The sequence below is a fragment of the Kryptolebias marmoratus genome, linkage group LG19 (assembly GCF_001649575.2).
Source record: "Kryptolebias marmoratus isolate JLee-2015 linkage group LG19, ASM164957v2, whole genome shotgun sequence".
Taxonomy (NCBI): domain Eukaryota; kingdom Metazoa; phylum Chordata; class Actinopteri; order Cyprinodontiformes; family Rivulidae; genus Kryptolebias; species Kryptolebias marmoratus.
This window is the reverse complement of record NC_051448.1, coordinates 2,884,820-2,901,325: the sequence shown is the minus strand read 5'-3', so window position 1 is coordinate 2,901,325 and position 16,506 is coordinate 2,884,820. Positions and strand designations below refer to the sequence as shown.

The 16,506-nt window shown below is 40.6% G+C and overlaps 1 protein-coding gene across 2 annotated transcripts in view; it reads left to right on the top strand.

The window, feature by feature from the left end:
- afdna (afadin, adherens junction formation factor a) overlaps positions 1 to 16,506 on the top strand; it is a gene marked incomplete in the record, with an annotated part of 91,694 nt that overhangs the window by 24,298 nt on the left and 50,890 nt on the right. For both annotated transcript variants that reach the window (XM_025009404.2, XM_025009403.2), the window contains 7 exon segments: positions 7,722 to 7,917; positions 8,001 to 8,113; positions 9,043 to 9,200; positions 9,378 to 9,538; positions 11,990 to 12,147; positions 13,780 to 13,864; positions 14,813 to 14,953. In XM_025009404.2, the coding sequence (XP_024865172.1) occupies positions 7,722 to 7,917; positions 8,001 to 8,113; positions 9,043 to 9,200; positions 9,378 to 9,538; positions 11,990 to 12,147; positions 13,780 to 13,864; positions 14,813 to 14,953 (1,012 nt within the window).

Below are 16,506 nucleotides of genomic sequence, written 5' to 3'. Positions count from 1 at the left end.
AAAATCAATATCACAAAGAGCTGCAGTAAATATGAGTTTGTCTGATCGGACAGAATCGCTCCTCTGGAGTTTCTGATAGACGGCCTCGTTTTAAGAGTCAGCATCTACCGCGGATCAAATCCACCCGTGGTCCATCCAGGCACTTCTGGGAGGTCTAAGACCCGAACCTTTCACCTGCTCGAACCATCCAGACATCAAACGAGCATCAAATTACCATAGAAGACCTGTTAGATTACCAGGCGAGTAGGATTTAAAATAAAAAATAAATAAAAAGGAACTGACCAAGAGGCGGTGAATCGCTGCTCCTTTAGCCTGGAGACGACTCGGGGACGCAGCGAGGACACAGCCGGCTGGACGGAGCCTTGAGTCTCCTCTGTCTCTCCTCTCCGAGGCTTGAAGATGGAAACCAGGAAGTAAGAAGACCCTAAAACCCTCAGCTTAGCTCGGCTCGTCCAACAGAAGAACCAGTAGCGAAAGAAACCTGAAGAGGCGACTCACCGCAGACGCAGGAGTCTCTGCTCGGGTTTACGCCTCTTAGCCAAACTTTATTAAAGCTAAAAAACAGAAAATAAGTAAAATATGGACTATCACCTGGACTGCTCTCCACCCTGCTTGTTTTTATTAAACCCCTGTCCGTGATTATACCTCCTTTTTTCATATTTTGAGCAAAGGATGAACTCAGAACGCACCTATTCATGATTCTGCATAAAAACGGTAAAATTACAACCACCTTAATCCTCATTATTAATAAGTAAAAAGAATAAAGTTAAACTTGAAGCACAAACTTCTCCATTTTCCATTCTCAGTCTCTGGATGTCCTTCAAGTTCTGCTTTATCTGCTTTGGCTGTTTCAGCCTTTCGGCTCGTTCAGGACGTTACGACTGGGACTTTAGGTATTTGTAGCTTTTACACTCTCTAAATTTTTGAACTTTATTTACATTTTTCCTCCTAGGAATGCAATAAAACCTCTTGAAAAACTTGAAATCTGCTTCATTTTTAGCTTTTAGCTGCTTGTTGTGATGCTTTGGGCAAATCAGCTGCTGTTTTGGCAGTTTTAGCTAATGTTCTTCTGGTTTTCTTTTTGTTCTGCTAGTTTTGACAGTTTATTTCTCAGCAGACTTTAGTCATTCAGCACTCAACATTCGCTCTGCATTTTCACAGAGATTATTTTCCTATAATTACTCTATTTTTCATCAAATCAAACAATCTGAAGATTTGTTTTTTGTTTCTCAGCCTGTGGTTAACCTTTTTTAAAACCGTAGAAAAGGCTGGTCCAGTTGTTAAAAACAGTTTGACCAACTTTTTCCTAATCCTGTCGTAAATGTTCCTAAAATAATGTGTGGTTTTATTTTAAACTGTCCACACTTGCTCTGGTTAAAACCATAAAAAGGCTTGTTGTTTTGAAGATTAAATGCTTTTCTATTCCTTGTAGTTTAATGAGACAAATCCACATTTTGCTTCACTCTAAAACTTTGTGATTAATAGTTATAAAACTTAGTTTTCCCTGCAGCGGATGAGGGATGAGCGCCAGGTGGAAGTTGTGTTTTTTACAGTCTCTGTGACCTTTGAACTCTCCCCTCAGAGATCTTTGACCCTGAGGTGTTTGTCAGGAAGCTTGATGGGTGGATTTAAAAGTTATCTCTCCTTCAGAGTGTTTTTTTTTTTTTGTCTCCGTCTCTCAGGCACTTCTTCAGTTAATCCACTCGATTTCGGTATTACTGGATGTGCAGCATTCCTGAGCTCAAACGAAAGAGATAAAAACCAGAGATTCCCAGGAAACGAGTTGCACCACATGAGTAGGAACCGACACGGAAACTGTTGTGCTGCTGTTGCTCTGACTAAGATTTGTTACCTAAACGGATAAAATGTCAGGGAAATAAACGCCACAGTGAAAACGAGACGAGCCAGAATGTTGTCTGCAGTGGTGGGAGCTAAAATCGAGTTTCAGCTGCGCCACGAAAATTATCGATTCTATAGATTCATCAATGTCTTAATGTGAAAAATGAATTTCATTAATCACAGCTGCTATTTTAAGAGAATCAACAGTCTTTGCTGCATTACGGTTTGTGGTGTTATCGCAGCTTCCTGTTGTAGAAACATTTTCTTTTTGATTTGCTGAACCCTGAAGAATATGTCTGTAAATAACAGCTGAAGTTATTATAATATGAGTCTTTAATATTGATTTAAAAATGTTTGGTTTGTGTGTAAATTCCCAGCGATAAACACAATGCTAATTGGCTCTCCGATGGCGTCCGTGTTGAGTTAACATTTCTGCTGATTAAAAGGGTTCGACTCTTTATTAGGCTTGAAAATAAATAAATTAGTGTTTATGTAGCTAAATAGTCTGTTGTTGTTTCATAATTACATTGCAGACCCTTTTTTTTGGTTTCACCTAACACAATAATTAGATTTTTCTGAAATTATATTTGTCCTGAGTTTACTTCTTTTCCTCTCTAATCCTTTTTTTAAAACCATTTTATTTACATAAAGGAGCTTCTGATTGAAAACTACCTCTTACTGTAGCTAAAGTTAATCAGGACATAAATATATTAAAGAATCTTTTTAAATCCGGTTATATATTTAGTTTATTTATGTCAATCATTAAGCTAATTATTGGATGCACCTGCAAGTCATTTACTGAAGCGCTGATATTTTATAAACATCTTTTCGAGAGCCTGGGTGTGAAAGGTTATTGTTTTCTACGTTCTGGACCGCTGACAGAGATGAACCGATAAGATACCAGCTAAGAAATCTGGTAAATAAAGTTTAGTTGGTTAGTTTACGTGACTCTTGGGTCCAGTTTTTTTTGCAGGCGCTGGTTCAGTAATACTGTGGCGTTGTCTGAAGGTCTGAGCTGCGAACAAAGATGCTTTTTCTGTCATGCCCTGCCTCTTGTTGCTCTGAGTATTTCCCGTCATAGAAACTCAGAATCTCTCTTTCTCTTTGGGAAGTGCAAGATCTGAAAACGTTCTCAGACTTCTGCACAGTTTCCAGAATATCCACTGCACACCTCTGTAAAGGCGTTTATATTGATCACTCCCAGACTGTATTTGGTCAAACATCGTGATGGAAGTCGTCAGCCCGTCACCTCCTCCATCTTGAATACAAACCGCGCTCAATCTTCATTTCTTCATGTCAACTGTAGTTTGCCTGGTGGTCATTAGAGTCCATTGACGGCCAATTAAAAATTATTAAAATGAACACAATAAAAGAGGTAAAACCAGGTCTTTAGATTGGGAAACTTTGCTCTTTTAGTTATAAATCATTTCTTTTTTACTATTCCATTTCCCCCCATCAGATATTGTTTAAAAAAAAGAGAGATTATCTTTTAAAATAGATATATTTGTTTTGGGACATTGTCCACTAACCTGATAGCCAAGGCTGTTAGATTGTGAAGTCTCTCTAAATGTCTCTTTAAATAAACAATATTCATAAATATGATAAACAGTGAACAAATCTAATCCCTTTAGTACTTGTGTGCATCATTTAGGCTTTCATTTTCCTTTGTTTGTATTATTGTTTTTATAATTTTGTGAATTATTTGGATGGAAGTTAAAAACCCCCACCTCCCCAGGCTTTGTTGTTCCTCGTACCGTTATTTGATTTTTTTGTGTGTATTCACTGGTGCTGAATAATTAAACCGAGTCAATTGCTTTACACTTGCTCTTGTGTTTGTTTGTATCTCCGCTGTTTATTGTCAAGCACGATGAAATGAAGCAACATCACTGATGCTTTTAATTAACTATTTGTGCAACAGCGTTTTTTATTTTTTTGAGCTTTTGGCCCAAACTTCTGTGATATTTCTACAGTATTCATAATTCCTGCACAATTAAATCAGACTGTGTGATCTGTTTGTGTGCAACAAAAGTCAGAAAATGATGTCAGGATTGGAAACGTTTAGCTACGTTTGATCCATAACTTGGTGTTTTACGTGAAGCCATCTGGACATTTCACAGCTTTATATTGCATTTATCATTAAAAGTAGGGTGAGAGCATTGGATGAATGTATGGAGGTTTTGTAATTAAATGTATAAAATAAAGAAATTAAAATTCTGTTCTTTTAGCACAAAGGTAAGCAGGTTTGTCCTGCAGGTATGAAGGTCTTGGTCTGATATATCTCTCACGTTATAGTTTATAGGCTTTAACCTGGTCCTCTGGTATAAAAGTGAAATATATTAATGGGCTTGGAGGACTGTTGGCTTGTAATACTGAACAAATAGGACGAGTTGTTCACAGCTTTAACGTTAAACCTTCAGTATTTAACCTAAGCATGGAGCCTTCAGACCAGATCTGGCCTGAAAGCTAACCTGCATGAGCGGAGCTAACAAATCTGAGTTTATGACGGCAGCGCCTCGGCCAATCAGAGCATTCATCCTCAATATGATGACGAGAAAGACGGGATGCGTTGTAGAGAGCTCGAAAGCTTCGAGACCAGAGTCCTGAGCTGTAAGTAAAAAGGTGAAGGGCTGCAGCCGTAGGTGAGAGGATGAATTGGGACGTTTATATGAGCTACATGAAGCTACAGTGTAGTGATTCATTTCAGTTCGCTTCCTTTATTGTGCCAGTTCAGATTAAAACATCTGAAGAGAACAGGTATAATAAGTATTTTATAAATACACAGATTGTGGCGCTCGTCTCTGAGAGTTAATATCACCAGACTCAAAAGCATTGTGCAAATTATTCATCTTTCATTTGTTTCATGTTTTTATTTTTGCGCCAGAGAATTTTACAACAGCTTCCTCACTATTTAACACGGTTTAAAATTGGGCGAGCGCAATATCAATATTACAAACGACTGTTTAGAGCAATAAATCAAAGAGCATTACAGAATATTTCAAATACCATGGATTCATGTTCTTCATGCTCATATATTTAGTCAATCTGACGGACTCTGATGCCCACACCTGGTTTAGATGATGGTGATGACAGGAGAGAAAGTGAGAAGTGGGGAAAATGTGGATTTATTGCAATATTAAGCTTTAATATCGTGCATCAGAGTTTTTTCTGTTATCGTACAGCCCTAATTTACAGACAGAATTACAATCAGATCTTCTCGGTCAAAAAAGGGACAATAGTTTAAACCATTTGAAACCTAAGAGCTTGACAGATGCCAAATATGTGTCAGAAACCTGTAAAAAGAACAGTAACAGTAAATATCGTGAACGTGGCTAATCAGATAAAAACTGTGACCTTTGAGCTAATCTGATGATCCCGGCTGTGAAGTTTAGGATCAGTTTTGTAAACATGAATTTGTTGAAACGTGGTTGGATGGATTTCGAACCGTTGGCGTGTGAAGGAAGGTTTCCTTCGCCCCGAAGTTGAACTCCAAGTTTCTGCACTGGGCCGATCCCGGGGGGCCGAGAGGTGGTTGTACTTTTACCGGCCAGCGCGTTAATTATCCACTGCTCGCTCTAAGCTAGGCTTTGTCTGCGACTAAGAGGGCTGGTGTCTCCACGGTAACAGTTACTAACGGTTGCACAAGCTTGACAACCCTTGATGACCCACATTCCAGCAGTAAATCACAACACACACACACACACACACACACACATTCCTGACTCCACCCTTGCCGTCTATCGAAACTGTGCTCAGTGTTTCCACTCTTCAAACAGGACGGCGCTGAAACAAACGAGGGAAAAGCAAAGAAACGCTTTCTGTGGTGTAGAAAATTCAAACACCGCTGTCTGTTTCCTGCCCTTTTGTTGCTTTGGTGTGGCTTCTTTTTTTTATTATTATTATTTTCTGCTCTAAATTGTGTGAAAACTGGGAGAGTTTAAAGCTTTCACTCAGATCGCCCTGTCCGCTCCTCTTTCAAAGCTCTCCTGAACCATTTTTCTTTTATTATTATTCAAATTCAGAATCCTGACAGAAGAAATCTGTCCTGGGAGATGTCTTCAGGGTTTCCTGCATCTGAAGACATATTGTCCTCTCTGACATGAGATGTAGTTGCCTCCCTCAGGTTATTCTTTTTCTGCTAACCTCAGTTTAAAGAGGAATATTTACCAAGTGAAAAGATAACGTTAGAGGATTTTTCAGGGAGACGTAATAAAGAACATTCCTGTTGCATCGCACCATATTGGTTGCATTTATCGCCTCCGTAGTTTAACAGCCTGATCGGCTTTAATTGGTTAATTGGTTCACACATGTAGAGGATGTCGCTGTAGATCTGAGATCCTTCTGATTGCAGTGACGATGAAATACGAGCTCTGTTTCAGAGCGCGCGGTGCTGCGTCTGCTCCTCCGTCTGCATACGACGACACGTCAGAAACAGATTTCCACTCCTGCCGTGAGCGTGGACTGAACGCCCGAGGAAGACGGGTTTTTATGAGCTGAGGGTAAACCGGGTGATGAGGCTGGAGCACAGCTAGGAGATTTGATTTACAGGTCAGGAAGTGAGTGGGTTTCCTGGAAGTAACTGTCATTTGGCTCCGGTTTTATGGAAAACTCATTTCCTCTCAACACAAACTTCATTTAAGCTCTGTCTCATGTGAAACGGTCTGAACTGACATCGAACTATTTCCTAAAATCCGATATTCTTTCAGTAAAAGTTGAATATTGTCAGCCTTAATTGCATAAATGCTCAGATTCTGCTGATTCAGCAGTCACTCCATGTTTTAACTTTGTTTTATTTAAACTGTTCATATATCAAAATCTTCAGCTTGATCAGGAATAATCTGCTAGGACTGTTAGTATTTGTAACTTTTATACTTTTTGAGTTATTTAACTTTATTTAAAAATAGATTACCTAAAGAATTGCATTGAGATTTGTTTTTTGAAATCTACCTTAGCTTTGCTTTTGCTTTTTTTTTTGCTTTAGCTACCATTCAATTACTTTTGGCTAATCTTTTGTTAATTTTAGCTTTTTGCTTCTTATGCAACGTCTATCTTTTAGCTAGCCTTTATGATTTTTAGCAAGCCTTTTGCTAATTTTAGCTTTTAGCCAGCTTCTTTCAGCTTTAACAGCTTCTGCAGATTTCAGCTCTCTGCACTCAGTTATTGAACCTTAAAGATATTAAATAAATCATTATTGTTTACGTCTCGTCTCTAGAGTCAGAAGGTCACACGAGAAGCACAGGCAGAGTTCAGCTGCTGAAATCTCGCCTGAGTCGGTTTAATTTGTGATTCAATCGTCTTCATCCGGTCAGTTTAGGTGGAAAGATGGACTTCAGGGTTGATGCGGAGTTTGGAGCACAGGTTTCTGCTTTGCATCTGTGCTCAGATGTTTACAAAAACACCCAACTGGTCGTCTTAGTCACCGTGTAGTTTCACTTTACTTTTGATAAACTTTTGCACAGATTTGCTTTCCCAGAAATATTTATATTATGGGATTTTAGACTCTGAAATATCACACATGAACTACCTCATAGACGTATAATTGTGTTGCATGTTCAGTCATTTGTAGTGTAGAAACCTGTAGTTTCTGTGGGCTGAGCCGGTCCAGGTCTGTAAATATCAGATCCATCTTTTTGCTGCTGATTCTTTTCATCCGCTGGTTCTCAGCCAATGTTGTTTCTTCTTATCAATCTGTCTTGCTGTTATATTCACCTTACTACACTGTCAGGTATTAATAACACAGATTTAAGATGTTTTTATTTCTAGAATCAAACGTCTTAGCATTCATATTTTTAACCTTACTGTCCTGAATCCACATCGTCTGGCTGCAGTTTTTGGTTTAAATAAATGACTGATTTGCTCTCCGTCTCCCTCTGTTTGTTTTAAAGGACCTGGAGTTCCATGGCGTGATGCGGTTCTACTTCCAGGACCGGGTCGCCGGTAACTTTGCCACAAAGTGCATCAGGGTCTCCAGCACAGCGACAACGCAGGATGTCATCGAGACGTTAGCCGAGAAGTTCAGACCAGACATGAGGATGCTCTCCTCGCCGAAGTACTCTCTGTATGAGGTCCACGTGAGCGGCGGTGAGTCTCACGGACGAGACGATCATTTGTTTGAATCACGCCGTTCGGTTTGAGATAAACCCGTGTTTCTGTCCACGCGTTAGAAGAGCGTCAGCTGGACCTGGACGAGAAGCCTCTGGTTGTTCAGCTGAACTGGAACAAAGACGACAGAGAGGGACGCTTCGTCCTGAAGAACGAGAACGACATCCTGCCCAAGGTCAGCCGCTCTGTCTGTTGACTGTGAATCAGGGGGCTTAGTAGTGAGCTGAATCATTCTTCCACTGGCTGCTGCAAATATTAAAGGAACTAAACCTACATCGTACCTTTAGATCTACCAGGACCGGAGTCTTAAAGAGGAGAATTTTACAAAACTGTTAAAAGAGGAGGCAGAACAGCTCCGAAAAACTCTCGCATCAGTTCACACAACTGAGACATTTAAGACACATCAGGCTGATGTTTTCTGTAAAAAACAGATGAGTTTTAAATAACAGAATGGTCAAATGTTTAGGCGGATGTCTTTATGATTGGTCGTACGTCTCTGATGAATAAATCATTGGTCATTTTAAACTTTTTAAACTTAGTTGTGGCCTTTCACAAGAGAGCAAATAAAAAGGATGTTCAAGCAGGGAGCAGGAACTACTCAGGTTTCTAAGAATAACCCCATAAACCTGGCACTGTTTCAAAAAAAAAAAAAGTCTTCATCCACATGGAAACACTGAAAATGACCCACAACGTCGGTGTAGGCTGTGGTGATGTGACACGCTGGGTGTGAAATGTAAACACAAAGAAGAAAAGGAGACCCGAGGGTTGTAGTATCAGATTACAGGTGGGGCTACGACATTATAGTTCTCAAAAAGTTGCGTTTTGGCTGTCCGCACAGAAACACAGGGATGTCATTTAAGGATCTTTTCACTCTGGAACCTGTTTTTAAAACATTGCCATCATTTTGTGGCTCCTAATCCACAGTTTTATTTTATTGGTGCAAGGCTGAAACAATAAAAACTAAAATTTTAGAGTTGTAATGGTGAGCTTTTATTGCTGCTTTTCCCCTAAGCTTCATTCCACCGTTGAACAATTCTTCCCTCTTTCATGATTTGATATGTTGATAAACGCTGTAGCTGATTGGCCCTTTTCGCTTTCTGCCAGAAGAGCCAGAGTAACGGGCCAGAGAAGGAGAAGGATGGAGTGATACAGAACTTCAAGAGGACTTTGTCCAAGAAGGAGAAGAAGAAGGAGAAGAAGAGGGAGAAGGAGTTTGCTCGGATCCCAGATGGAGATGAACAGACTCTGGGCCGCGAAGACGGGTGAGAAACACGTCCATCTTGCTGCTCATTCCTCCACTTCCTCTCAGCCCTTCCAGAGGATTTTCTGTTTGCCAAGAACAGCAACAGAGAGGAAAGATTAGTGATTTAAACTCTGACCTTTCCGTTCCTCCGTTTTTCTTTTCTGTCGTTTATCTACCTTTTTTCTTTGTCGTTTAGGGAAAACAGCCGTCTGGCGGCCGAGGTTTACAAGGACATGCCTGAGACCAGCTTCACCAGGACGATCTCAAACCCAGAGGTGGTGATGAAGAGGAGACGGCAGCAGAAACTGGAGAAGCGCATGCAGGAGTTCATGAGCAGCGACGGACGGCCAGAATCAGGTGATTTAAATCACTTCTTTCCTCCATTCCTCATCACCTTCCGGTTTCTGATCAGCTTCGTGGATTTTCCCCCACAGTGTCTGTCAGAGCAACAAATCAGAGCCAAAAACCTTTATCTTAACCGTGTTTGACTGAGGTTTTTAGTTTTTTAAGGCATGGATACATGTTAAAGCAGGAAGGAAGTGCAGAGGGGGTGAAGTTCCCTGGAGCTTAATGGGAATCATTAATGTGAGGAGAAGAAGTTTTAAACCACTCAGCTGTCTGTTCAGATTAATCCCTGCACCGGTTAAAAGATCTGCTGCAGCCGGGACAGAGAAACTCCGGGGCAGATGTGTAAATCACCATTTATACACTGATCAGCTGCGTTATCTGGTAGTTAATTGGTGCATTTTTCTTTTAACTGCTTAGGCTTTTAATTCCAGGTTATAAAATACTTCAACATATTTATTTATTTACATACTGAACCATAAATCTTAACACCTGTGGAGGTTTTCAAACCTGTACAAATCAACCTCACCCACCTTTAAACGTCTTTTGTTTTATTAACATATTAGAAATACCCCTTTATTGTCCACTTTTAAAACTCTTCTTAAAATACATTTTTACTCTGTTGAGACTTTTGCTCTTACGTCCGTTGCAGCGTTTCACTGTTTATATTGTTGTTTTTGTGTTTTTTTTTACGCTCTGAGTGTATCGATTTTTATCTGTGAAGCACTTTGTCGCAGCTTGTGTTGTTTTAAAGTGCTTTATAAATAAAGTAGTAGTAGTATTAAATATCATTCTGTGGTGGTTGAAAACTATTAGATAAATTATTAAACTACTTAGGAATTTATTTCATCTTAGCTGATCTAATTAAACTAATTTAATGTCAGTTTCACAAACCTGTCCAACATTAAGGAGGAGCAGAGCTTAACAGATAAAAACAAAATGCTAATATTTAATACTAAATTAGGAAGTAGACCACCTTTAGAAAAGAGTAATGTTAGTTGTTCTTCATCAGTAACTAAAAGAATCAACACCTAACATAAATAATCCAGTATTTATGTTGCTGTTTCTGTCGGTAGAGGTGGGAAACTTTATGCACCTCGTGATTCGATCCGATTGTGATTCATCGCGGTTCGGACCGGATTATAAAATGATTTCTGATGCATTTTAATTATCCTGAAACTTAAGATGACTCTGACTTATTTTACACAAATAAACACTGATTTTATTTGTTTTCATGCTTACTAAGACTGCACAAAAAAGTCACAAAACCCTGCTCACCAGCAGTTAGCATAGATGCTAAATTAACAATGAAAACTCCATAGAAAAGCTAATTTGATTAGCATTGTGTTTACAATATTTACTAACCACAGTCATGTAGTGAGAACTTATTTACAAACAGATGTTCTTCAGGGTTCTGGAAAAGAAACATGAAAATGATGTGAAATCACAGCTTTACAGCAACAGTTCCTACTACAGGAAGCTACGGTGGCTCTGCTGGGACAAACAGCTCCACACTGCAGCTATTTTGCTGCTGGTGGTAATTATGTTGTTGATGCCAGAATGCTTTAGGATTAATTAAGACATCTAAATATAATTCTGATTTGAGGGCAGTCAGATTTTCAGGACAGCGGCTCGAACCGCGCAGCTAAAGACTGAGCTGGAATCGGTTTCGAACATATTTCTGTGTCCTTGTGATCTCAGTGTTTAATCTGCGGAGTGACCTGAACATCACAGTTCACTGCAGCTTCTTACGCACCGTGGCGCCGCTTCAGAGAATCTGCGAGGAAATCAGCTGTGCATGCATGGCGACGGTTTTCTGCAGCTGGTAGTTTTATATAACACACACACAGCCAGCCTTAATGCGTCCGGATCAGTTTCTACCATTTTACTTTTGAATAAATTCATGTTTGATTCAGTTTGAGCTGGTTTCCAGGAGTGCCATATGTTGTTAGAAAGTGTCACGCTGGGATGTTTACACACACTGAGTAAACAACACAAACATGCTGACGGGTTAAGTTTGTGACTCAGGCGTTACCTAATCGCTCCGCCAGGCAGACAGACGGGGGGTTGAACCGGCTCCAACCAGCGTTCACACACAGGACGGCTGCTGGTCAGACAGAGATGCTCTTCCTGCAGTTTGCTCTGCTGCAAAGGTTTTCATTTTCAGTTCATGGTCTCATGCCCTGCAGGGTGGTTTGCTTTAAACACCTTAGCTTTCCTGGAACGCAACTAAAACCGAAACTCAGATGATTTAGATGATAATGATGTAGAAGTACTGCTCCAAACATCACACATTAATTTAAATATGTTAATGCAAATAAACTGTAGGTAATGTGGAGAAGAAGCAAAAGGAGGAAGCCATTATCAATGTTTTTGTACGAGCCTAAGAAAGATCAGTCTTGTTTAATTTTCTTGCTTTTTTCAGCTTTATGTGATTTAAATCAAATGTCCTGCTGTCTGCAGGTGGCACTTTGAGAATCTATGCTGACAGTCTGAGGCCCAACATCCCGTACAAAACCATCCTGCTCTCCACGAGGGACACCGCCGACTTCGCCGTGGTCGAAGCCCTGGAGAAGTACGGGCTGGAGAAGGAGAACCCCAGAGAGTACTGCATCGCTCGGGTAAGGATCAGTTCACACGGTCGTGTTTCTGAGGGGAGGAAAGTCAAGGTCGCTGGTGGAAAGACACATGCAATCAAACCAAAACCTTCAGGAGGAATGCAGTTCAGTGTGTCGACCCCCCCACACACACATCCTCCCGTATCTATGCCTGCAGATGGGCTCTGATTGTGGCCAATCATAGGAAATAATAGCAGAAGATTCTCCAATCACAAGTTGGAAAGGTCCACTAGGTCAGGCCTGCTTCACGCTTTCTGACACGCCCGCTGGGATGTAAACGATCAGCCAGAAGGTGGATCGTCCCTGCAGTGTTGGTGACGCTTCATTGCATATTAGGAGCTCAGTGGGCTCCTCGTTATGCATGATAGAACATGATGAGTCTGCAGTGGTTCTGAGCGTGAACAAAACGCCTCCAGTGAGGTTGGGATGGCGTATCAACATGGTGGCGGCATACCGAGGTTCCTGAGAGGAGCGAGGAGGCAGCATGAGACGGCGCCCGTGATCCACACAGGCCTAGAGCTCACAGGATCACGGAAACGAGCTAGCTTTGATGGGATACTGTAGCGCCATCGTGGTTGTGATCCCCTGGTGCCTTCTTGTGCCGGGCCGGGAGCACAGAGTGAGGCGGGGGCGCATCGTTATGCTCCACTGCTCGCTGAAGGAGGCTGTCTAAATGTGCCACGATCCAACAACGTTCTTCGAGGTCGCGGAGATCTTAGTGTGCAGGAGCCGACAACGTCTGTTAATGTGTTTTATTTAGAGGTTAAATCTATTTTAAGATGAGATTATGAATCATTTTTAGATGTCAGAAATGTTGTTGAGAGTCAGCGGATCCTGCGCCGCGCCGTTTGTTCCATTAACTTCATAGAACATGTTTCTGTGTGTTTTCATATCTTCTTCCCCTTTTCTTTGCCGAACCCTGAAGAATATTTGTCTAATGAACAACTAAAGTTATCCTGACACAGCTGTCTTTAATAGTGACTCCAGTGATAAACACGATGCTAACTGTGTTAGCTTCTCTATGGCGTTTTCATTATTAAGTTAGCATCTATGCTAAGTGTTGGTCAGCAGCCTGTGATTAAGAGTTTTTTGACACATATTATTATGCTCTCTTTATTAGGCATTAAAATATGTCAGTGTTTATTTACTATACATAAAATAAACCCAAATCATTTAAGTTTAAAGATGATAAAAATGCATCGATCATCATTTTGTAATCTCATTAAGGCTTCTGGGTTGTAATCGAATTGCGAAGTCCTTAAAGATTCCCAGCCGTTGTGGTTTTAGTGGGAGGAGGGGGTGCTTACTGTGATGAACATGAGCAGGGTGAAGGAGTGAAAGCTGTCATCTCTGCTTAGATAACGATACTAAACTCCAACATACACTCTTCTTTCTCACTACCTAAAATCTAAAACATTCAAAACATCTAATGCCTGAAGACTGTAATAAATGGGTTTATTTCCTGCATTTCTGGGTGAAAATATTCTAACTTAATAACAAAATATTATTGAAACTGGAATATCTAGACTGTTTTGCACTAAAAACACTAAATGCATCTTGTAGTTGCTGATTAAACGGTGCAGTTTGTTCGTTTCTCAGCAGACTGATTCCTCCTTTTTCTTGTTTTGTTTACAGCAAGATGAAAAATCAGGCAAAGAGGTGATTCTGGATGATTTGGAGTGTCCGCTGCAGATCTTCAGAGACTGGCCTGCAGACAGAGGTAAAACACACACTTTAACTCACTTCAGATTTAAAGTTTTCAACATGCAGGCTGCTGGTTTTATTAATGTTTAATTGGGGTCTGCCGCCCCCTTCTGGTGCCGTTCAGTCATTACAGTCTCCGTCAGAAGGGTTGAGCTCATTTGAACATATTTCCTGGTGTTTGTATTACAAGTGGAAAGCTCTAAATGCAAATATGTCCCCAGTTTCCTTTTCTTTATGCAAACGCACACAGTCTATGTTATTCAATCAGCTTTAACACGAGAAACGCACAAGAGCTGGTGTTTCTCTGAGACCTTTTAATCAAAATTTAACCAGTTTTCATATTTGGCGAGCTGAATAAATAAACTCGCTTATGCAGAACAGGAGTAAAATAATCCATGTGATGCTCATTTTCAGAGCATTTCTCTTGACTGTAGACGTAAAAGTCAAAGCTGATCTACGTTTGTGTTGAGAAAAGTCTGTTTGCTCACAATAACAGCAGCTTTACTGCCTGTAACATGTTGGTGGTTTGTGTTTTATTGGTGATTTCATTCAAATAAACTCCGGTTCGGTCTTCAACATTCAGGGTGAGGTTTGTTCAAATGCGACTGGGTATTTACTCACAGCCATGTGGCTTATTATTTCTGCAGAAACCGACGTAAAAGACGATCCGGAGCTTTCCTTAGAACTTATGAAAATAGTTTTAGCCCTGTTTTGTACAGATTTTCTCTGTTTTTTTCCTCTGAATTAAAGAAAAATGAGATCAGATCCTGATGCATCTTTAATAAGTTCTTCCTGTGTTCACATCTGTATTCATACCAGGTTTGAATAGGCTTCAAAGAGCCAGATTATCAGCTCTAAATTATTATCATGCATCAGAAAATGATCTCAGCATGCGTGAAAATTGCACGACTCACAACATTTGTTGTAAAAAGGTTTTTCAAAGTTTCCGTCCTTCCTGTCTCAGGACCGTTGGTGTTCCAGCTGAAGAAGAGACCGCCTGACTACCAGGGGAGGAAAGGGAGGAAGGCGGACGACAAAGGGCTCAGAGGGAAGGATGGCGTGCTGCCTCCTGAGAAGCTGCCTTATTTGGTGGAGCTTAGTCCGGGTAGAGCTGCAACACACACACACACACACACACACACACACACACAGCTGTAGTGTCAGGATTACTCTGTCGCTCTCTGCTGTAACGGCACATTTTCACCAGCAGATGGCGGCGTAGCTGCTCCCATCACGTCACGTGTGTTCAGGTTTTCTTTTCTAATTTTGAAGCATTTACTGTAAAAATGTCAGCATTTACTACAATCTGTAAGATCTGGCTGCATTTACCTGCAGACGGTTGAGTTTCGAACCTTCATTTATCACCCGTCTTACTGCAGCTTTTGTCTGGATCCTTAAAATGTTCGTAGCAGATGTGTTTTCTGTGTAAAAAAAATCACACAAAATGCTCCTAATCAATTCATCATGGGCTTTTTTGAAGTGCTATTTGTGATTAGAAGTAGTCTTTTTCAGGTTAGCAATACTAGTTTTATTGCAAAGGATTTATTTTAATTAGCAAAGAAAGCTTTTACATTTTTAAATATAAATTAGTTGTTGGTAAAGAAAAGTCTCACATAAAACTAAAATATAAACTTTTTACACTGCTTGAGTCAGATTTTTATTCTACTTTTTGCTCATTCTCATTATTTAAAAGAAAAATGAAGCTGAATATTTCAGGTTTCAGGAGCAGAATACGTTTGAGTGATTTTTATTTAAGCAGTCGTTAAATAACCCGTTCATCGTTTCCCACTGACTGAATCTGCTGTTCTGAAAGTTTATAAAATTGTGGCAAAATGAGCAAACTGAAATAGAGGCACACAGAGCAGCAGCTTTTACAAAAACCAAAAAGGTAAGTTGGGATAAAATGTAAATCCTGGAATGCAGGGGGTTATTCCGAAGGGAAACCGCCCTCAGGGCCTTTTGCAGAATCCTTCCTGAACCCTGTGACACGTCCTGCTCTAACAGCTTGTTTCTTGCTACTGACCCCCTCTCTCTGAATCTGCCTTTTTGCCCCTCATCCTCTCACATCATTAACCTATGGTGACCCAAACGCTCGGCACGGTGCTGGGCTCGTGTTGGGTGACCGGTGGGCCTGAGCCGGGAACACTAACTGCTTCACGCTCAGTCAGACTGACCGCAGTCGAGACGGGAGGTTGATTCAGTGGCTCTACTAACGAGTGGCTGCCGGGCTTACCTGTGTGTGTGTGTGTGTGTGAATGAGTTATTTATTCTTTTACTTTAATGGTTCATAACCAGAATGTCCGAGCACAGGACTTTAAATAGAACAAATGTATAACTTTCAGGCGCCTATTTCAGTCACATTGTTTACTACAAATAAAACAAAAATGTATTACCGCCTGCTGTTGAGTCACAGCGCCGATACAGTTCTCCAAACCAAGAATACGCCTCACCGTATGGTTGCGATCGCAGCTATTAACGCAAAATCAAGCAAACCCCGCGAAATCGCAACGTTTTGCAACTTTGTCCAAAACACCGCAACTTTCCTGCAACTTTAACCCAATATTTGTTTCTAAAGCGATTCACCACCGTTTCTGCGGTCTAGTGTCTTCTTTGTGGGTTTGTGTAGCTTGGAATACAAAATAACCCCAAATAACTCAG